The 23114-nt window shown below is 44.9% G+C and overlaps 1 protein-coding gene across 6 annotated transcripts in view; it reads right to left on the reverse strand.

Annotated features, from left to right (window-relative positions):
- Positions 1–23114, reverse strand: part of WDR59 (WD repeat domain 59) — a 49093-nt gene that overhangs the window by 17983 nt on the left and 7996 nt on the right. For all 6 annotated transcript variants that reach the window (XR_004499026.1, XM_015640081.2, XM_015640082.2 and 3 more), the window contains exons 4-18: positions 21537–21622; positions 20559–20639; positions 18475–18512; positions 16450–16538; positions 15867–15983; positions 14827–14904; positions 13935–14091; positions 12164–12243; positions 9875–10007; positions 6710–6834; positions 5673–5837; positions 4801–4896; positions 3233–3389; positions 1880–1949; positions 1456–1609 (exon numbers count right to left, since the gene is read on the reverse strand). Coding sequence is in view for 5 of the 6 variants with exons in the window: in XM_015640081.2 (XP_015495567.1) it covers positions 1456–1609; positions 1880–1949; positions 3233–3389; positions 4801–4896; positions 5673–5837; positions 6710–6834; positions 9875–10007; positions 12164–12243; positions 13935–14091; positions 14827–14904; positions 15867–15983; positions 16450–16538; positions 18475–18512; positions 20559–20639; positions 21537–21622 (1626 nt within the window). In the remaining variant the exon portion in view is untranslated. The remainder of the gene's footprint in view (positions 1–1455; positions 1610–1879; positions 1950–3232; positions 3390–4800; positions 4897–5672; positions 5838–6709; positions 6835–9874; positions 10008–12163; positions 12244–13934; positions 14092–14826; positions 14905–15866; positions 15984–16449; positions 16539–18474; positions 18513–20558; positions 20640–21536; positions 21623–23114) is intronic.

Raw genomic sequence — 23114 nt, forward strand, 5'->3', positions numbered from 1 at the left:
GTGACAAAAATCTTGTTGCCATCAATACGAGGTCTAGGGAGACAGGTCACATGAAATTGCACCAAGCTGGTTCCACATGTTATTTTTAGCCTTGTCTGTCATCTTAGAGAGGCTGTGTGTCAGAGACAAGCCTGCTGCAGAGGACAGAGGTAGCTCTTTAAATAAACTCTCCTACAAAGACTAGGACAGGCTGTAATTCTTGTACCAGGCAGCACCATTTTCTCTTTCCATCAAAAAAAAAAAAAGAAAAAAGAAAAAAATAGTTTGTGTGGGGAAAAAAAACCAGGATGGGGACTTAAGAGACTTCTGGGTCTGTATGGGAGCAGAATTTGCACTAGGGACAGGGGCTCTCCCCACAGCTGGGAGTTGTAATGTCATCATGTAAGCAGGACACAGTCCCAGAGACAGGGTGGCTGTCACACCCAGAACCACCAGAAAAACAAGACTTCTATCTGTGCCCAGGAAGGATGGATGTTCAAGGCTTTGATTTCCTCTGCTCTTGGGACACAAGTTCCCAAACTATTCTGCCAGCAGAGTGCAGACAGCTTTTGGCTTTCCCTGGGTTACCTGGAAGCTCTTTACTGCAGCAACAGATTTATGTCCTCTGCTTGGACAGTGAACAAACTACTCAAATGCCCCAAATTCTGAGGCTCCCAGTGGAAGCTTACTGCATTTTTGAAAGCCACCTCACTCCCTGCTGAAGCACAGTTTGTTTCTAACAATCTGCTCAGCCTATTGCTCCTACAGCATCTGCTCCAGGCACATCAGGCCCTCACAGCTGTTTTACAACTAACACTGCAGCCACCCTACAATTACAACAGGTCTTCCTCATCCTCCATGTCCCAGAAGGAAACAATCCCACTCTTCTCCAAAGTCTTGTAAACAGGAGCAACAGCAAAACCTGCACCTAAACCAGAATTACGTGGATTGGAAGATCTTTAGAGAATCGCGTAGAAATTATTTTTGTTTAAAAAAAGGTTCAAAGGGGCACATATCCCTGAAAGAGACACCTGAAATAGAAATAACCAACCACATCCCTTAGTCCAGGAGAGGCTGGCAGTAAGCTGCAGACAGTCACAGCCCTGTGCAGTTAAATATGTATATATATCAGGGAGTACCCAGAACAGCAAGAGCTGTGCACATGTATTTATCTGAAGACTAAAACTTCTTAAAGGGTAAGATTTTAACCCTACATAATGCAAAGGGAGACAGTATAATGCACTGAAGGGAACTGTGATGGTCAGCACAGAGAAACATCAAAATAAGCAGGTCAAATGCTAGAGAGGATCAATAAAGAAGTTACTAATAGGAACCAAATCCATTTGACAGATCTGCCTGTAAAAAGATGTCTTTCCGAGAGGAATATAAAGCTTCTATTACTAGCAATGCTAAATGAAAGGAAAACAGGTGATGAAAGCTAACGTGTTGGGAGCAGTGTTTTGGTCTGGCACTTACCCTTTCTTTGTAGTAGAAGGAGCTAATGGAGACCTGCTCCTTCTCACTGCGTGTTGGGCTCCCACTGTACAAGCGCAGGTTGCCCGGAGTCTCCGTGCGGATCTTCATTGGAGTAATGAGGCCACTATGGTATGCTGATAGAGCCGACAGAGACCTGGGAAAAAGAGAATACACTTTCAGGGGTTTTTCCCATCAAAATGTCCTGCAGGCTCACACTGACATCTCCACTAACCCAAGCTTGCCAACAATGGTGCCACTGTCTCAAAAGAAGTCTCTGCTGAGGCCCTGTGGTGTAAGGCCCAGGCTCTCTGTGCTGAGGGCACAGCTAACACTAGAGGGGACTAGCTCTAATGTAGGACCTGGTATTTCCCTGTTTTCCTGCCCACAACAGCAGCACACCTCAAACACCACACAGGGCACTCACCTGGGTGTGGGCTCCATCGGGGACACGGCACGGTGCATGGTCATGGGCCTCGTGAAATACACCAGGTACCCTGAAGAGACAGGACATGGCATAAAGACCATGCAACAAAGAGTAGATTACTCAGTTCAGCTTAAATTACCACATTTCCCTGAGTATCAGAGGCAAGAGGCTGGGTTCTTATCCACTAACCTTAGTGATTATAAACTAAAAGCAGACAACCACATTCTCTCAACCCAAATTGACTCCCTGTAAACCCACTACAAAGCAAGGGGTTTTTGAGATGTTCCTCTCAAATGGAAAATATCAAGTGGTTTATAGCTGTTAGAGAAAAGACAGGAAAAGAAAATGAGCAAATATATGCTCGTGTTTTAACTCTCCACCAGAACTTGCCAAGCACTGTTACTCCAGAGGTAAGTAAGTGAGGTGATGTCTGGCAATGCAGAGAAACTGCAGCTTGTGCAACTCTCTTCTTCAACAGGAGAGCCCCAGACATCTGAAGCCAGCTCCAAAGCATCCTCTCACAAGCCTTATCCCATTTGTTAGCCTCTCAAGTGTCTTTAGCCACCTACTCTTGCAAGAGTTTCAGGACTTAGCAGGTTTCACTGAGCCTATTCAATGCCATATTATTCTGTTTTATTTTTGCTTGGGAATTCAGTGAGGCCTGTATGGAAAGCAGGTTCCAAAACAAGCTCACACTGGTACGCAGTCAGGTCCAGAGACGGCATCTGTGCATCTGAAATAGCTCAGTGAAACTTAACAGCTCTTACTCAGATCTTAACCTAGTTTTTAGTGATCTTCACCCTCTACATGCTCTCCTGAAAACCTGGATGTGATTGTACCCCATCTCCCATTTAAGAGAAGTTTCTTAATGACCTTGGGAAAGCTGTTTTGGACAAGTGAAAGAGTGTAGAATGAGAGAAGAGTGGTTAGAAATACGAATATGGTTTCAGCAAAGGTTAAGTTCAACCCCAAATCACAGGACTTTTGTGAAGACTGAGTGCCAGAATACACCCAGTAATGTGATGCTGGTAGGAGAGAACTAGGCAAGGAAAACAGCTATTCCCAGTGTTCTATAAAAAGAGATCTGTCAATGCCTCTGGCATGCCACAAGCCAAAGGTTATCTCTTCAGCTAGCCCTGCATTTCAAAATCCTAAAGCCCTGCATGCAATCCCAACTGTGAACAGTTGCTAATTAGTCTCATCTCTAAATTTACCACAATATCACTACTTTAACACCATTCCTTACCCCTTGCATGGCAATGTCTTATCTTGTTCAGAGGCAAGTGTTTCCCAAGACATCTAAAAGGACCATTCCCCAGGTACCTGTTTTAATGTATCAGTGACAGGGCTGACCTGCACCACAGAACCTGGCTCCAGAGGTCCGTGGAAATGGGATGTTAGAGTCCTGGTAGGAGCCATAGGCATTGGAGACCCGGGCAAATGTGGGCAACGGGGGTGTTACGGAGTTGGACAAAGCGTAGGGATTGCTGGACGTGCTGTCCTCTTGGTTCTGAAACAGAAGTTACCCAAGGTCACACTCTTGCTGCCACAGGACAGAAATCCAGCCAGAGCATCGGACACGGCAGTGCCAAGCAGCCTCACAGGAGGTGCTCATCCTTTGAGCCAGAACAGACCAAGCTCAGAGCACAGTTACTGCTTCAACTGCAAAGGCACTTGCAGGCACACCTGCCTTTGAGGCAAAAGCTTCTCTAGCTGCCTGTCCAGAGACTTCGCTCCCACCATAATCATGCTGAAATGCAGAGCTTAACTTGGGGAGGAACAGGAGGAAGGTATATAGAAAATCCGACCTTCAGACTCTGGATATGACTCTCAAGACAGCAAGCTGAGCTGAACATGATACTGCAATGATGCACAAAATCTCCTTGAGTGGGAATAACACGCAACTGTGGGGTGTCAAACACAGGTTGGGAGTCTTCAAGTGAGGAAGGCAGATGGTGTGAATTATTGGGGGACCTCAGGACTAGCCACAGGAATTTTGGCAGAAATCTGCATTTATTTGGATAAAGAATACTACAACTTCAGTCTAAAGGAATTCTTTGAAAGTAGTGGTGGCTCAAGTAATCAGATTTCTATACAGCACAGAAAGTTCCCACTCTTACAATATTACTGCTGAAACCAAGCAGAATTAAGCCTTCGCATGTAAAAAAAATCCTCCAACCCTTTATTTGTGATGAATAAACAAAACCTCTCAGAAAAGAAACCTGAGGAGACTCTCCAATCTTTTCCTGAATGCTAAAAACACCCACTCCAGTACACTTCACCCACACAAAGACCTAATACCTGACACTGGGATGCTGAGTAGGTATCACAGATCTCTCAGCTAAGAGCAGAGTGTGACTTGGATTTATCTGCAGTGTCATCCCTACAAAACCTCAGCACAAGGCTGCAGAAAAAAAATTAAATTTTCACAGTTTGGGGTTTTTTTCAGGGAAGAAAACAAAAACCCTAGAATAGGACTAGCAGGATCTTTGACTAAAACTGAGGAGGTAAAGACATCTGCCGTTGCCCTTCAAACAAGAATTAATCCATCAACAACCTGAGGCCTCTTATCTTCTCTCACAGATGATAACCATGCCCTGGCAGTCAGTGACATATATTCTGAGCTGGGAAGCTACCATGCAGCACTAAGATTCTCCAATCTCCAGTCACTCCTGGTAACCTGGATATCAGAGTTCCCCAAAGCAGCAAACCTTCAGGGCCTCATTTTTGGAAAACAAAACACATCTAATCATCCACCCAGCTCTTCAGCATTAACCAGAAGTGCTCACACAAATGTAATGGCCAGTCACAGGGGTCTATTTACACATCTAACGAGGCCAGACTCTCACTGCAGAGTCAGAAGTGTGGGACATGGGAAAAGACAACAAACTAGGGCAGAGAGCCCACGCAGCTCTCCATACCACAACAGACTCCAGCCAGGAGACCAGCTGACGCAGGCAAGGCTCCAGGCAGCTCTGATTCCGCTTCACTTTCTGCAGGGAAGTGTCTTTCAGTATCTGGAATACATACAAGATGCAACTTTATTCATGGTTACCTCCACACTTTGCCCACATTCTTTTTGCAGAGCAGCTTAGATGCCAGGACCTGAACAGGTAACAGACATCCGCTAACGCCCACTGGAGCCACTGGTGTGCTGTCTGCTGTGAGGAATGGCTTTGTGCTTTGATCAGAGCACTGAGGTTCACCTAGCAGCACACTGAGCCAGGATTTAGGCTTCAATATTACTGCAGCCCATATGTTTCATACCAGTTTGTGGCAAACTGGATCAGGCTTTTTTTTCAGGAAGAAACCCAAACTGATCCATCAATGTGTTGCGGGGGAAAGGATTTCATTAGCAATAGGATTTGCTACACCAGATGATCAAACACCTGGTCTGAATTAGCAGGGCCTATGTAAAAAAATCCCCTAATTTTTAAAGTAGCTTGTGTAGTAGAGCAGGAAGCAACATCCCAGCTCAAAAATAGTATCATTCTGCAGCTGGATGCTTAACTGGTCATTTTGTCTATTATTGGGTTGAGGGCAACTGCATGAGGAGAAGGATGTTAGGGATCCTGAGGCAATACACATCACACTGAACACAGCAGCAATGAAGGAGCAGTGGAAAAAGGCAAATACTGGACTGCAGCATCAACAAAACCCTTATCCTATGGGCTTCACAATGACCTGTGGTATGTCTTCAGCAAGGTCTGATGTTTAGTTATGTCTCAAAAATCCAGACGTCAAGTATCCATCATTTGTACATTTATAAAGACACTCTATACTCCTCACACACCTTCAGCAGCTTTGCCTTCATGGAAGCTGTGATGGAGGTTGGGTTGATGAACTGGAAGGACGGTGCAGCATTATTGGGATATTGGACAGGGAACATCACCAGCATCCTGACTCTGTGGTTGCCGCAGTGCACCGACACCGTACAGCTGCGACTCACCGCATCCATCTGTGAGAAAAAGCAATTGCTCTCTAGTGAGATCTCCCAGGACTTTTACATTTATTGTGGCTTAAATTCATGCTGAGGGACTGGTTCTTCTGCACATAACACAAAGTCATGCTGCTCTCAAGGGCAGGGAACACAGTGACAGCAAAAGGCCCCAGGCAGATGGGGACAGGCTCAGCTTGTGCCAGCAGACCGACATTCCAGCATCCAGAGACTGTGGCCAGCCCAAGCAGCACCAAGAAAGGGGCTCTGCTCCCAAAAGCCACTGCACCCCAGCCCACTTCACTTGGCTATAGAGAGCTGGCCAGACTCAGTGCAGCAGTAACAGGCACCTTCTAACATCCTGCACCACTGTCACAGAAAACTGCATCAGGATCATGCCATGAGCTGTGAAACCACAGGGGTGGGGAAAGGAGACGGGCAGCTGCCTCAAGCCTCCCAGCCCAGTTCAGGGCTGTGCCTCCAGTGAGCTTCTAGGCACAGAGGAGAGTTTGGAGTGCAAGGGAGAGGGCAAAAGTGAGGGACAGAATTCAGGATAGGGAGGGCTCAGCAGATGGGACTCAGAACCAGTTGAAATGAGATCAACTGCATGGAACAAGTCACCTTCCACTCTGCAGTCTAGGCAGAGAAGAAAACACCATCCAGACTTCTCACGATCAGCCAGTGTACTTACTGTGCTGAAACATTTCTCTCACACCAGTGTCTGGGATTATTCTCTTTCTTACTACCCCTGGCCAAGAGGATCTCGACAGCACAAAATAAAACTTGCTTACAGACAGCAGTCACTGCAGCAAAGAAGGTTCCCCTCTAAAGACTTCAATAAGCCAGCCTGCCCACATCCCCTCATAACAAGCCAGTAAAAGGAAACTCTGTACCTCCACATTGACATTTCGGATCTGCACATTGATCAGTGAAAACTCCTGCTGCAGTGTTTGAGGCAGCCCCAGCTGGTCGGTTTTCTTTCCCACCAGGGAGTCATTCAGGAAATCTTCTTTTAAGGCTGACAGGAAAGATGCATAACAAGTTGAGACAAGCTATAACAGGCAGAGTTTTTCACATGATGTCAGGAGGCAGCCAAGACAACAGGTTTTCCTCTGCACTTCTGGCACATGGAGCTATGAGTTTTTACCTGGCAAAGACCTGTGAGCTGGAACATCTCAGCTGTTGTTTGGAAGCAAGTTTCTGACCCTTCTCTTTAAAAATCCAAAGTTTTCTGCACAGAGGGCTCCCAGGAAGGTTACAGAACCTGCTTGTACTCTGTACAGTCCTAAATGGTCCCTATCATGTGAGACCCTTTTCCCTCCCTACACAGTGCTGCCAGAGTCATGATCAGCTAAACTGGAGCGTCTCAGTTCAACAGGAAAGAACTGCAGCCCTAGCAGTCTCCAGGAGAAGCTCTGGTCTTTGGGACTAACACCCCACCACTCCTGACTTTCAGGGAAGGCCTCCAAAGCACAACAATGCTTTGGGAGAGAGCAGGGAGTATTTCTGGTCCTAATAGAAGCTTAATTCATTTGCAGCACCCATTTGCATTTAATGTTGCAAAGCACTCTAATGCTTTAACAGCCTTTAAAGACTCATCAAAATACCGGGTCTAACTCTCCAGTTCCAGCAGCTTTTAGGAGGACAGCAACCCCTGAAGGCCAGAACACATTTAAACAGCCAGGCAAGCGCTGCAGGACACAAAGAATTACAGTTAAGATAACAAACTTCACTGAGTTTCAGAAGAATTCAGAAGAATCTGCCTGTGGTTGTGCCTGGGTTTTGCCTCGTTTCTTGCTGGGTACCTCCGTAAGGGCGTTTTGCTGTGGCACCACTTCTTAAGAAGGTCAAATATTATTTTTTGATGATGGTTCCAAGGACACAAGAGAAGTCCTGATTTTTCAGCTGTCATTCTCACACTTGCAATATCACATTGCACAGACTACTCCCAGCAAAAACAAACAAATGAAAAGAAATGCAAGAAGTTGACCTTTTATAAGCATTTGCCTAGAAGTTACTGACTTTGCTGCAGGGACAAATATCTGGTATTACCACTACCCAGTGAGCTGCTGGATTTGGATAGGTTGGATGCTTAGCCAATCATTCTTGTTTGCAATTCTATTACAGCACTTAGATATATTCTAGAAAAGGGAGCTGAAAAGGAGATTAAAGGAAGATCAGTGGCTCTCAGGGAAGATAATTATTTCTAGCTCAAGACGCCACATAGCTTACTGAAAAGCCATCTCTAAGGTTCCCAGTATGGGCAATACCCTCCCTTTGTCTTCTCCTCCCATTCCCTTCCAATTAGTTTTTAATCCTCCAAAGCCACGCACTGGTACAGATTCCTAAAGCTCCTCTATAAGCAGCAGCAAGAGCTGTGCAGCAAAGGCACAGCTGGGGCTCTCTCATTCACCTGCAGAGCGCTGATCTCTTCAAAAGATCCCCCAAAGTGCTTTACTAAAATAACATGGAGGCTTTGTCTGCAGCTGAAATGCAGACACCCCCAGGATGAAACATCAACAGTCCATAATAAATTTTTGGCTAGAAAGAACTGAAATTCCTACCTAGGAATTTTCTTGTGCACTAATCCTGCAGTCATGTTATTTGCAGCAACATCTACCCTGCTACAGAAAAGCTATTTCATTCCCTTTGGCCATGAGAAAAACCATAACAGTCTGAACCAAAGAAGAAACCACGTGGAATGGTTGTATGTGCCTCATCAGGGACAGTGGAAGAGTTAACTCTCTCCTGTGGAAAAAAGAGAGGTCAGGCAGCCAAAAGGAGAATGCTCCCAGCAGGAGCAAGAGATTGTGCTGCCCCAAAAGCACTGCTCATGGGGAGCACAGGTATCTGGGGCTTTTTCTATCATCTTATAGAACCCTGACATAGACAGAAGTTCTGATGGCTTTCAGAAACTTGTTCTGCTGACACACAGGACAGGAGGCAGAGAGGAACTTCACTGGCAATTTCTGAGCAAAAAACTTTTAGTTAGGAAGAGATGCTTTCACTAAGGGACCTCACAACTGCTCCTTTATTGAAGGGACAGACATTAGATCACTTTCTCCCCTTCTCTGCAGTTTATTGGCAAGCCAAAGGGTGAATCAAATTGCATCCCCATACACCCATCACATGGGGATCCATTGTGGCACAGCTACAACACTGAAAGGAGCTGTGAATTTAAACCCAGACATAAAGGCATTGGTGCACCCAGTTCTTCTTCCTCATTGTAGCTGCAGAAATCCCTTTAGATAAGTTTTTTCCATGCACATCACCATGTGATGCTATAACCTCTTCTTGTACTTACACTGTTCAAACACTAACCCTGAATGTTTAACCTGGCCACAGCCTTAACCACACAAACCCTCCTTTATGTTCCTTCCTTGCATGCCTTCTTTTCTGTAGGGACAAATACTTTCTGTCAAAGTATCTCACATCCACCCCCTCTGTATCTCAGATGCCAGGGATATTATCCCTCTCCCTCTGCTCTGCCAGCCTTCAGCCACCTCTCATCAGTACATGACCAAAACTTTATGACCTGTCTCCATATCTACTTCTGGTGAAGACACCAGAAAACACCCCCTTGTTAGATCAGTTCACACAGTGACCCCAGCAGAATTGTTTAGGTACCAGGTGTGATATAAGCAGCCTGTGTCAGAGTGCCTTACTCACACACTCCCTCTTCTGTGGGTTCATCTCTCAGCTTTAATCTGTCTTCTGAAAAGGCAGAACCTACATTCTGATTGTCTTACTTTTGGCAACAAGCCACAACTACAACCTAGAAAGCATGCAATTAAATGAAAATCATGACAAGGAAGAGCTTCATTTTACATCTAGAATCATTGCATTAGGAGAGAAAAAACTTGGGAGGACCATCCTGAGGAACCCCTAATGTTTCTCCTCCTCCCTGATGAGGAATCCATTAACCTTTCAAACAGTGGCAGGTTGTGCTTTGCCTATGTTTTCTTATGCCAAGATATATCTTCTTCCCACCACAAGCCATCAAGTTGAGCCACCAAGCCACCACAAGCTGAGGCTCCACAAGCCATCACTTCTCTCACCTTCCTCATCCCCATGTCCAGAGTTATGCTGGGGCTCCGCCTCCTGGGGGTGAAGGGTCTTGTCTGGCTCTGGCAGATGAGAAATCCCATCAATGAGGTCCTCAACTCCATCCAGGATATCATTAGCACAGAGCTGAAAAGAACAAACACACACACATGCTGCACAAGAGAATCCAAGCTGTGGGAAGAGCCACCACTAAACGACTCACTTCTCCAGACGGATTTGCAAGGTAGGTCTATCCACGCAAAGTCATGACTAAGACTGCACTGTTCCTGTGACAAAGACAGGTGATCTTTCACTTTCCAGCACCCTCAACTCTGTCACCTCAGAGAGCCTGGCCAAATCTCCTGCTCACTTTAAAAGCTACTTAATTGACAGGGCCTGGCTAAGAAATAGAGGTTTACCTTTAGTCAAAACTAAAACTGATATTACATTAATTCCTTGAATTAATTTGTTAAAACTTGTTTAATTTTTTAGATCAAATTTAATAGTAGCACACTTTCTGCATTTGACATTTACACTCCAGTAGGATCTAGAGACCCAGGTGCACACAAGAGGCCCTTACTGTTCTAGGTCCTGTATCAAAATGAGACTATAAACCCCTGGATTTTAAGTTCAGCACAAGAAAACTGGGAAGATGAAGGGAAGAGAAAGGATAATGGTGTGATGTAGCAAATTACAGCATTGGTCACCAGCAACATGCCATCATGTGTGTAGTTAGATCCAGACAAAGACAAGGACAAAAGAGTGGGAGCCAGTAGAGGAAAAATAAAGGCTCTGACATGAACAAACTATCGATTTAAAAACAGGAAAGAAATCAAATGTTAACAAATATATCAGGTAGGAGTAAAGGGTCATTTTTCACAGAGAAAGTTTGTTACAGACCTGCAGGACTCCTGCAGGATCTGTGCTGGGACACATGCTTCTCAACATATTCATTAAAAACCTGGAATAGGAGGTGAATAGTGACATGACCAGGTTTGCTGATGCCACCAAGGTTTTCAGGGCAGTAACAAGTGTGGCTGACGGCAAACAATCACAAAAGGACCTTACAAGAGTAACTGTATTAAAATGAAAGATGAACTTTGGCTCAGATAAATATAAAGCAACATACATTGGGAAAAATGGCAAGCTCAAGCTGAGGGAACAAGAGGTAGAAGCCAGACTAAGCTGATGATTTCATGGAATTATGCCAAACAATTTACAAACTAAACTGAGTACTGAGAATTCTCTGGAAAAAAAAAAAGCTCAGATCCCCATCCCCAAAGGTATATACTAGAACTGAAAAAGGGTCATGAAAGGCAAAAGGATAATCAAAGTTGTAGTACAAAGGATGAATTAAATCAAGACCTTTTGACTTGAAAAAGGAGGTGGCTGAGAAGGATATGATGGAGGCCTACAGAATCATCAGTAGCACATATGTAGAGAATATGACTTACTTAATCTTCAACGGAATAAAATTAGGTGGCAAAATAAACAAATGAGCTGGTTTACCACACAACATGCAGATAAACCATGAAACTCCTTGCTGTTATGGTGTTTAAGGTGACAAAAATTTATACAGGTCCAAGAAAAAACAGAACATGTCTATGGAAGTGACAATCATCAAGCTCCATCACATAGAAAGATGACAGACTCAATGAGCCTATAAGTTGCAAATGGCAGGAGGCTGACAGGACATTTGAGAAAAGCATCATTCCATGCCTGCCTCCTTCTTATCCCCTCCCAAGACATCAGCTGAAGATGTGACATGGCCATGTGGCCCATTGTGGCCATATGAACCTCTGGTATGAGCCAGCACAGCTATTCTAGTAATTACATCAGAATCTGTAACTGCTGCAGATCCACACATTCAGACCACCCACCCCAGGCTTAGAGGCAATGGACACAAGGGGAGGTAGAGGAGGGCACAATCCCTACATTTAACCTGGCACCTAAACAACCAAGAAATACAGTCTTGTAGCCATGGACGCAGCATTTTAGAGGCAATGCAGGCAGTAACTGCCCTCCACCTTCTCCAAACAAACTTCTGCACTTAATGTCAGACAACAAAGCAGCCTTGCACAGACACAGAAACTTTTGAGACACAGGCTTAAAAGAGAAGACCCATCACAGATCTCCTTGGGGATGTTTTTGGGCTGGATCTGTAGAGGAAAGTGAAGCAGCAGCTGGCTTCTGTGTCTGCAGCTCTGTGATACCAGAGGAGTGATTGGGAGTGCAAGGAAGGGGACGTGAATCCAGCCTGTAAGAAATCTGTCTACGGTTCAAGAGCCAGAGTGCCCACATACCCTCTGCAACTGAGAGTCAATCCGCCACATGCGCAGGGTCTGATCCCGGGACCACGTCACCAGCTGGTAATCTTTAGAGCCTAAAGAGGACAGAAACAATTAGAAACCCCACTGGAAAACAGAGACTATCTCAGCCCTGTGCTTAGAGTAAACAGATTCAAACAAGCCAGCAGGCACATCCAAATGGATAAGGCACAAACTGAAAGACAGAGCAAGTCCTTTTCTGCTTTGATTGACCCAGGTACATAAACCTTTGTGCCTCCCCACACCACAGTTAACACACCTCTAAACTGGCTGTGATTTACAGGCCAAAAGCACAAAGCAATAATGAATGTGACACAACCAGGAATAAGCAAGACCCACAACAATATTTATTTAAGTAGAAGAAATAGTATGGTAAAAAGAAATGTTTCTCAACTATAACTGTAAAGTGAAAATATCTTCTAATTCATCAAGTCTGTTTCAAGAGGTAGATGTTTTAAAATATTTTTAAGCAATGAGAAGGTGGTTCTACCATTCCTCTTCTTGCTTCTGAAAGAGTTGGATGATGCCAAGTTCAGGTTGTAAGGAAATAAATCTAACCACATACTATCAACAGGCAGAGGTACACAGACCTATTTATGTCTATGTTTACGTCTTGTGATACAGTTTTAAGTTTCCCTTGTCAAACAGCTGCTATGCTTAAGAATTTGCTACTGCACAGCTGCTTCCTACACTCCTCTGCTGAGGCATAGGGGCTGTCTAAATACAGCACAACAGACTGTGGAAGGAAATTTGTGCTATCTTGGTTGTCTCCACACTGGAGCAGACTTGGAATGTTTGTGTGATTGATACATGTTGCTTGAGACAAGCAAGACATCCAATCCCGGGTATGTATCTATTAACTCTGCTAAGACAACCAACTGTAGCTCAAGCCTGCTGAAATGTTCACAAATTGTTTTGGGCTGTGCCTCCAGATCCTAACACAGTTCTCCATTGCTCTCCTCTTTTTGAAAGAGGAAAATCAAGTATTGGAGAAGGAGGTGACTTAACTGAATGGCCCCAGCAGCTGATGGCAGAGGGCTGGACCAGCATTTTTATGCAGCACTGCAAAGCTGTAGCACAAGTGACACCAAAGCCAGACATGCACATTCTGTCAGTGGCAGCTGAGGTGCTGGAAACAAAGCTGTGCTCTGTGTGGTTATGCAACCTCTGGTATGGAATCTCCTATTCTTAGCAACATACACTAGAAAATTTAGTCAGGACTGAACTCTTAACAGCAGACTCTCTATCCCATGTTACTTCTCCCTTGTCTTGGCCAGCATACAAATAAGGTGGGCTTGCTGGGTCCGTGGTCTGGGATATGCTGGAAGCTGCTGATCCAGGTCATGATATGAGGAGTTAACTGGTTGATCTGCAGCTCTGAGCAGGGAAAGGGTACCTGCACTCAGGCACCTATCTAATAATTTGCACAATTTATTCTGGAAGTTAAAAAAATACTCCCAGGAGAGTGGAAGCAATGAGAGTCACCACTGACCCACTCAGCATTTGGTAGATTTGCTTTGTTAGCATGGAAACAAGGCAGTGCCTCTGAAAGCACTGCCATAAAACCAGTTCAGAACAGCTGTACTTTGAGGGGGGCAGTGGAGGGCACGAAGGTGGGCAGGAGATACTTGAAGGAAAGGCAAGACTAAAAAAGCAACAGCCTTGCAATCAGGAGCCAGGTCTCCACACCCTCGGTTAGCTGACAGCCACAGTGTAGGGAAGACAGCACATTCAACCCTCAACTCACCTTCTTTCTGCTTCCTCCACTGAAACTCCAGCACCACATCATCATGTCCCACAAAAGTGTGGACAGGCGTGTTCAGGTCAAAGACATTCCAGAGGAGGAGACTGTTTTCCCGACGGAGTTGGGGGACCATCACTGTCACCAGTCCATTGCTGAAAGGCTTGGAGAGAAACACCTTTCCAGTTAGCCAGGGAGAGTTATGCTGCTATTACCACACTCTCATTTTTCCCTTTTCCCACCAACACGAATATGAAGGTTTTAAATGAGCTCAGCACAAAACAGAACCAGGCAAAAACCTGGGAAGGTCCAAGGCAATTGCTGTGCAAAAAAACTGTTTCAAGTGGTAAGATGTAGTACACTGAGACACTCAATGCAGCTCACTTAAGATGAGTAACTTCTTTCTGCTGCTTCCTCACTTTTCATCTGTGAGGCTGGAGGGATTTCATCACTGACTTTTCACTGGGAATCCTTACTGCAGTCTGCCTGAAGCTGCAAGAACTGCTACGTGGGGACTGAGCCCTAGCAGATCTTCAGGGTCACGATGCTCAGAGGAACATGGAAACCAATCCTACACCCCTCATTTTGGACAGGAAAAGGGGATCAAGATTCAAGGCACAGCACTGGCTTCAGGCCACATTCAGATCTCTGAGGATTATAATTGATGTTAAGAGCCTCAGCTTCACTTGGGTAGGTGCTTGCTCGCTCCTTCTCCTGAATGCTCCCACTTGGATGCTGCTTTTCTACACCTTTTAGGCACCAAGAAGGATTTTTAAAATCAACTTAACAATGTCTACAAGTAGAACTGGTGAGAAATCCTATGGCAGTTCTTTATTTAATGTCTCTTTGTGCATTCTTCTCAGAGCACAAATGGAACTGGTGGGAGTTTCTCACTCACCGTGTATCTTGCCTTCCAGACGGGAACCTGGCAGGGAAGGATATTGAGGTATTTCCGAGGCTGACGGTAATCCCAGAACTTGAAAAAAAAAAGCAACAAACCAAGAGAAAGGCAAGCAAAGGCAGGAGTCAGCTGGCTATACTTTCAGACTGTAGTTTTCCATGTGACTTGCAGATAGAACAGACCAAAAAGCATGCCAGGGTGCCCACAGCATCATTAGTAATCCCATTCATTAACAGCAGAGATGGCCCCAAAGGACAAATACCAAGCTATCAGCAGCTGGCAGCATCCCTTAGAAAATGAGTTACTTGGGGTCATATTCACAGTGATCATAGCTTGAGTAATTAGAGCAGGGAGACAGGCAGCCTGCTTGGGCTTTCAGAGTTACAAGGTACCCTGCAGGCTGCCAGCCAACGTGCCAGTCCAGGCTGGAGGCAGGCCCACCCTGCTGTTACTGCTAATTTTCTAATGAAGAATCTAACCTTTTGCTTTGCTAGAATACACATCAATTGCCTCAGAGCTTAGCTCAATGTGAATGAACTCCACTTGGCTGACATACAAAGCACACTATTTTCTCCCAAGTAAGAGGCCCTGCACAGCAGTGCTTGCAGGCAGTCTCTTATTGATAATCCTGTTCAACATGACTTTGGAAATTCCAGAGGCTGAAGTATGTCTCCCCACAAGTTGCTGAAATCAGCTTGAGGCTGGCAACATGCATTTCAGAAAAAAGGCTCTTCCAGCATGTGTGGTCTGTTCCTTTCTGGCAAGCAACAGGCAGAGGCAGTTGCTTTCAGTTTCAGTACTGCCCCAATCACCACATATGTGGCAAACATATGTACACCCATTCTTCAATGACCTCTGCCTGCTCTGAAAGTGCAGTTCTGGCTCAACACACCAGGTGGCCAGAAACCAAACAATAAAGATCCAGATCTTGCCAATGGCAAAGCACTCCCCAAAACTTCAGCAGCAGCAGAAGGGGATCTGCTCCACCATCCTTCCTACTCCCAAGTCATAGAAGGAATCGCAGAAACAACACTTACCCTGACAGAGTTGTCCTGGCTGGAAGTGGCCAGTGTATACTCATTGTCAGGATGCCAGTCCAAACCATGGATTTTGGAGAGATGAGCTGCCAAATACTCCACTGCAGTGCTGGGTTTCTGCAAGGAGAGACACTGTCCTTCTCAGCACAGGACACCTGAAATTTGGTCTAGTTCTCTGGCATAAAAAAGAGACACTTTAACCAGGGCAAGACAGTTAGAACAACCACCCCTGCTGGGGAATGGCAAATAGCTCAGCAGAAGTAGTTGAAGAAAAAATCCTGTGAAGGTATGGCAAATTCCAGACACCAAGTGCAGCCCTAACCACACTTTATGCTCAGTTAAACAGTTAAGTACTATGAGATCAAAAGGAAAATGTTAATAGGAACAGTCTCTGAGGAAAGAGGCTACCTACATGCTCTCTTCAGGCTCTTGGACTCCAAATTCTCTCTAGTTTAAACTGACCCACAAGAGAGATCTGGGATAAAGTAGTGTACATTTCCTCAGTATTTATCTGTCACCAGAGGAGTATCTGTACTGGGTAGGTGGGAATACGTACAGACAGATGAAAAATCCCTCAGCTTACCCTTTTGTCCCATATTCGGACATCCCCATCATGGCTTGTTGCTAAACAGTTGGCATTTTTCTTGTTCCATTTCACCTGGGAAGCTCCAGCTGCAGTAAAAATAGAGCAGGCCAAAACAAGCAATTAAAGAGAAAACAGCACAGAAGTCCCATCACCTGGACCTAGAGCTGCTCTTAGGACAGGAAAGACAGTTCAGAGGAAAGATATCCCAGAAGCCAGCATAAAGGTTGCCATGAAAATTATTAACTCCTGGTTCCTCAGTGTATCATTTGTACCCTCAGGACAGCAAAGCAAGTGTTCCAGTTGCATTCCTAGAGCTCTTTATCACGTCTTCTAGCCAGGGGCTGTACCTGATTAGAATACTCATGGTCCATTAGCTCCAATGGAACAACCTCCTCCAGACCAGAAATGTAAGTTCATCACCTCCTTCCCAAATCCCCTCTTTTTATTCAAGTTACTTCTAGGTGCTTAGGGTCTGTTTCATCTCCTCACCACCCCCCATACTATCAGTTGCTACATAGGCAACTAGTGCTATTGATCTATGATTAAAATACAGGTGTAGGAGAAAGCTGCAGTGCAGGTGACCTTGGGTGTGGCTAGCTGGAGGTGGACTGACTAGGTGGACCAGAAGGTCCATCTGTCAAAATACACCACAGAAATCAAAGACACCAATGACACTGTAAAGAAACCAGATGATGGTCTAGATATGATTTATATGTGATATCATGAGGGACTCGGTCAAATCAGACAATGGGTTGTTATTTCTAATAGAAACAAAGCACAGCTCCAGTTAATGTGGATTGCTCAGGTATTGTAAGCATAATGCATCTGCTCATCCTTATTCCACCAGTATTTTCAAACCTTTTGAGCTATCAGAAAGGTGAGATCCACGAGAAAGCCGAACAGATCACAGCCTGCTGCTACTCCTCACCTCTACTACCCACCTCCTGCTGCATGGTGAGCAGATTCATCCTGACAACCTGGCTAAAAGCTATTTTGAGGGATAAAAAGCTGCAAATAGACTGCCAGTTGATTGATTTGATCCACTCACTGAAGGGTACACAAATGTCTGGACCAGCATTAAACAGCATCAGGCACAGGGGGAAGGAAGGAAGGCAGGAAGCTTTCTGAGGAGAAGGCTGCTGGGCTGGTTCAGCTGTGAAACCTCACCCCAGACGTCAGAACTGACCACTGCTTCTCTCTGACTCAGTAAGGTTTTTGCATTTCTGTGACAGAGAGGTTTGCTGGCTGGGAGGGGAACGGGAGCTGCTGCAGATGTGTAGCCTAAGGAGATGTAAGCAGCAGAGCATGAGAGTTACATGTTGTGAGGATTGCTCCAGTACTGGGGATGGTAACTCAGGGAAAGGACATTTTGCTCATCATCTGTGCCTAGTCCCAGCTCCAGCCAGTGAGGACGGATACACAGCACCTGCCAGCAGGTGGTATTGCAGGGGCTGGACACTCACCTTGCCAGCAGCCAGGACAAGAGCCTTTCCAGAACAAGCACAGCCCAAAGACACACCCTGTGTGCTCCCTGCATGTTGTAGGTGCTGCAGGGAAGTGGATACAGCCAGCTGCTGTACCCAACCCTGAGTGAGTGAGGGGACAGGCTGGCACAGAGAGCTGCCTGAGGCATGGTTTAGTTCCTTGGTTGATTCAGTCAAACATAAAAGGACGTGAGGAAATTACAGGCAAGCAACTCAGGACAAGCAGCACAGCAAGGTGGAAAGCAGGGAGGAAGCTCCACATGGCCATTCACCAACATCAGAGCAGCAAGTCCAAGTACTATAACTGCCCTCCATGCCTGGAAACCTCAAGGGGCTCCACATCTCTTCTGAATTCTCTTCTCTAAAAGGAGTCGTGAACTGGAGCTGCTCAGCTTGCTCCTACATGGGACAATCACACATGGTGGCACTTCTGTACTTTTCCATGCTTGGCCTTAGAGTGTGAAGGGAGGGAAGAATAACAGTAGGAGCATGCAAAAGAAATGTTGTTTAATGCCTACATCACACAAATCAGACTTACCAACTGCAGAAAGTGAGACTGTGGGCTTCCTGGTGTCTCTGAAATACAATGTGGCCTCTGTGAGTACACACAGCATAATCCACCCTTCCCAGCGAGCTCCCTGCTATTCCAGTGCTAACGTTATTGCTGCCTTGGGACTTAACGTTCCTTCTGCTTACCAAAAGACAACAGCATTAAATGGAATAAAGGTGACCAGCTGGAGGACAACAACCACACTGGAAATGTTCAAGGCCAGGCTGGATGGGTCTTGGTGCAACCTGGTCTACTGGAAGCTGTCCCTGCACTTGGCAGGGGGATGGAACTAGATTTTTAAGGTCCCTTCCAACCCAAACCATTCTATGATCTTGTCTTGCCAGCACATGCAACAGGGAGTTTAGGACAGAGGACAGAGCTGGACTGGACTAGAGGGAGGAGAAACATACACTAAGTCTGGCATATTACAACTGGATAGGCAAGGAAACAGCGCTCACAAATTGTTGCTGCAGGAAGCAACAAAACAGCCTTTCCAAGGAGGATTAAAGGAATAAACAGAGCTGTGGAAGCACTCGACAAAAGCCACTGATGCGTTTGTCGAGCCTTTGCAGATCCTGATTCAAAGCAGATGGAGCAGTTACTACAGAGCAAAAACTTCATGTCTAGCATATAATAACAAAATTAGTAGAAAATCAGCCCAGCTGTGTGCAGACTAAATTCTGTCTGTCTACAAACCAAATTCCGCAATGGCAGAAACCAGTGCGGCACCATGACAACTCCTAGCAGCCAGTGCATAGATCAAGGCAATAATTTACTTCCTGGCCTTGCTCTTCAGGAATTCACCTGCTCTTTCATGAAAAGTTACAGTGAAAAGAAGGAATATTGTCTTCAGCTTTTTCTGTTTGCTGAAAAGCAGAACATTTTCTGGAATGGACTGCATCTCTCCCTCTAAGAGTTTCTGCTTAATCAAAAAGTTATTTTGTATGAAAAATTAAGTGGGGAATTTCCAGGTGCCCTTACTGCAGGGCTACCTCCCTAGGGTGTCATTAGAGACAGTCACTTCAGCAGGATGTTAATTTGCTGGAGGCCAGCAGTGCCAGGACCTCAGTGCCACAGCAAGCTCAGAGCCTTTCCTAGCACAAGTGGGATGTACAAGTTTTCAGAGACTGCCTAAGGAAGCAGTTCTAAGCAAGTGATACAGACACAAAACAATGGAAGGGAACAATAGAGTTAAAGGAGGACTTTTGATAACAACCTTCAGAAATCTCTATTTTTTCTGCTTGGTATTAAGATAGTATCACAGGAAAACAACCGGCAGTTATTTTATCTCTATGTCTTTTAATTACACATTAATAATATATTGTCATTCTCAAGCACCATTTAACCAAGGATCTAAGTGCTTGTTCATAGGAGCTAAGCAAGCCTCCGGGTAGCCTGGTGCAGTGGGGTTATATAATTATCCTCCTATTATAACTGAGCAAGGGAGGCAGACAGGAAGAAAGTGATTTGCTGCAGGTTATAAAGAGTTGTACAGCCAGCAAGAGATCCCAGCAGTCACAGTGCCAGCTCCTGGCTTCTCAGGTATAAAATGTGGGGCTTAAATCTGGACATAGAGTTGGAAATATCTGCTACCCTGAAAATATTCCTGCAGAAAGCAGCACCAGGAAACAAGGCAAGGTACAAACAGGAAAACCTTCCTGAATACCATTGTCAGTCTTCCCATCACTGAGGGAGAACCAGCAACAATCACTGAATTTAGTAGAAAATGGCTATAGGATCATGAAATGGTGCTCACTAATTCAGCTAAAAAACCCCAACAAGTAGAACACCCTTGGGATCCAAGAAAAGCCTCTGAGGAAATAGCTGAAGTGGGTAGGGAGTGAAGCCAGACAATTGCAGCTTAACTGTACCACTCTACTGCCCATCACTGACTCTGAACTGACTTGAAAATAGGAGAGCAGAAGTTGTCTTAGAGACAATGGGAAGGAGCTGAAGTCCCTGGAAACAGCTAAAGAGCAGCACCCATCAGGGCGTGCTTTGCCCTGCAAGCTGATAATTATGGAAAAGAGTCCAGTGATTTCCCCAAAATGAAGAAACATACTGATTCTTACTTGATGTCCCAAATGTAGATGTATGTGTCCACAGAACTGGTGACCAGTAAGTCTGGCTCAAATACTGCCCAGTCCAGGTCACTGCAATGACAAAAATCATAGATCAGTAAAGAAAAGCACACACAGGGTTTGCATCAACTTCCCACAAGCAGCCAGTACATTTTCCAACAAATTCACAGCAGCTCCATGACATCTACTGAAACTTTTAAAGGAAAAATCAAGATCTTAATAATTTCTCTAAGTAAATTCCAAGAAGCAATGAAATGCTTCTAAGTAAATTCCAGTGAAACATCCTCCTAGCCCTGAACTTTACAGCTACTGTGTGCGTGCTCTTTCCCCTCCAGGCAAAGGGACACTGTCTCAAAGAGTTCTCAGTAACCACACATCCTTGGCATCAACCGCTCACTCTGGGATGCCTCCCTGTTGGGAACACCAAGTGCACCTGGGACACAAACAGCCTCCAGTCAGCCCAAACAACTGTAATTTCAAGGGCTGCAAATACTTTACACAGTCAGAAGCTTGAGTAAAAATAGTCCTTCAGCTGCATTTTCAACACAGCATTGAAATATTACTTTAAAACAAGAGGTAAAAATCTCCCCTGCGCCATTGTAACACTCTCTAAACTTGGTCTGTGGGATTACCTGCCTTAATTAAGCTGCTATCACACAGAAACACAGCTGAGATTCAACTTCATAAACATGCTGTCTGTTTCCCAGATGATGGCTGCTGCTCTTTACAAGGACAGCAGCCTAAGGCAATGACATACAAGCCATCAAGGGCTAAGTTGATACATTGGGGGAGCCATGAGGGGGTGAGCCACTTCATGCATATCATCATCACCAAATGGGAAGGCAGTCCAATCCAAAGTGAGTAAAAACAGGCTCAGAGCCTGAGTGAAGCCAGGACCAAAACATTCAGCTTCTATGAAACAAGGCATCTCTTTCCACTCAGCAGACCACAGCATTGCTTGTTCCTCACCTGATCACACGTGTGTGTCCTTGCAGAGATGTGCAAACTTCCCCATTACCTTCCTTCCACTTATACAGGTCAACACGCTGATTGCTCTGCAATTTGATGGAAGAAAGGAGAGACAGTCTCAGACCACCAAGGTAGGACATGGTTCTGTGTGTTAGGATCAGGTTTCCTTCACTTTGAACAACCACAGTTATCAATGAGTCATGCTGTGATTAGCCAAGTCCTTGCCCAAAGCAGGAAAGCAAAGATGAACTACAGGCTGCAAGGACATTCAAAAGCTTACACTTTAATTACACCCACTTAAAACCAGAGATAAACTAGAACGGGAGAAAAAAAATCCCACACTGCAAAATCCACAAAATTATGTTTTCAGAGTCTTTATTTCCTAACAACATGCTGTAACTGCAGGCAACAGGCAGACAAATTCTCTCTGCAGGAATACCCTGCCAGTCTGTTAGATTCACAACTGCAGTTTTTGGTGAGAGGGATGATGGATTACCACTGGTTGTCCTCAGCTCTCTCTCAATTCCCTTCTGGGATAATTGAGGGTCATTGCCAAATACAAACAATATAGTCCAATGGCTTCAAGGTCACCTCCTCAAGGGTACTCCCCCCATTCTTGCCAGCCCAGGAGAAAAACTTTAAGTGTTTATCACTAGCTGTAAAAGACAATGGCAAACCAGATGTATCAATGACAACATTACTTCACTCCTTCACTCATTCCAGGAATAAATCCTTGCCCAAATGCAGCCACACACAAAGTTACTTGAAACTAGTTATTGTGCTGTAAGTTCATGTTCTGTCTCAGTCAAGGTTCACTTCAGGCCAGGCCAACTCTAATCCTTCTGGGGCAGAAACTGCCTTTGTGGGTGCATACAGAGTACCAAGCACAGTGGATTATGGCTGGAAATTCATGCTGATTGTGCAAATCCAGAAAGAACACAGCCTTAAAATGTTATTTTCATTAGCCCCTTGTTTTCAGACTTTTAGATAGATGAGGGAAAAGATAAGAGACTTCATAGACACACAGTTGTTGATGTTGAAAAGACCTCTAAGATCACTGAGTCCAACTGTTACTTTAAAATTTTTGTGGCAGGTTTTTTTTTTGGTGGTGGATTTTCTTCCTACCCCAAAACTGCTTCATGTGAATTTCAACCTGCAGATAGATAAAACATTACTGCTTTCTTTGAAATGGAAGGAAGGTCTCATCCCAGCTCAGCAATAATATATGACATCTCTCTAACTACTCACAGCAGGGCTGCACAAGAGAGCTTAGGGCAAGAAAAAACCCTTTGCATGTTTCTCATTGACAGAAGTATTTAAGGGGTAGAGTGAAATTACCCAGTGGGATTTATTCAGGACTCCAGAGACAAGATACAAGATAATGATCACCAGAGAGACTGCTCCTCCCAACAGGAGCATTTTCTAAAAAACTGTGGTTTTTGTAAGTATCAGTATTCACTTCCAACAATTTCATCATCCCCTTGTTCAAGAATCTGTGGCCACACAAAAGAAAATACACAGATTTACAATTGAAAACAACAGCATTTCTGAAACAACAGCTTAGGAGTCCCCAGAAAG

This window comes from Parus major, chromosome 11 (assembly GCF_001522545.3).
Source record: "Parus major isolate Abel chromosome 11, Parus_major1.1, whole genome shotgun sequence".
In the NCBI taxonomy this organism is placed as follows: domain Eukaryota; kingdom Metazoa; phylum Chordata; class Aves; order Passeriformes; family Paridae; genus Parus; species Parus major.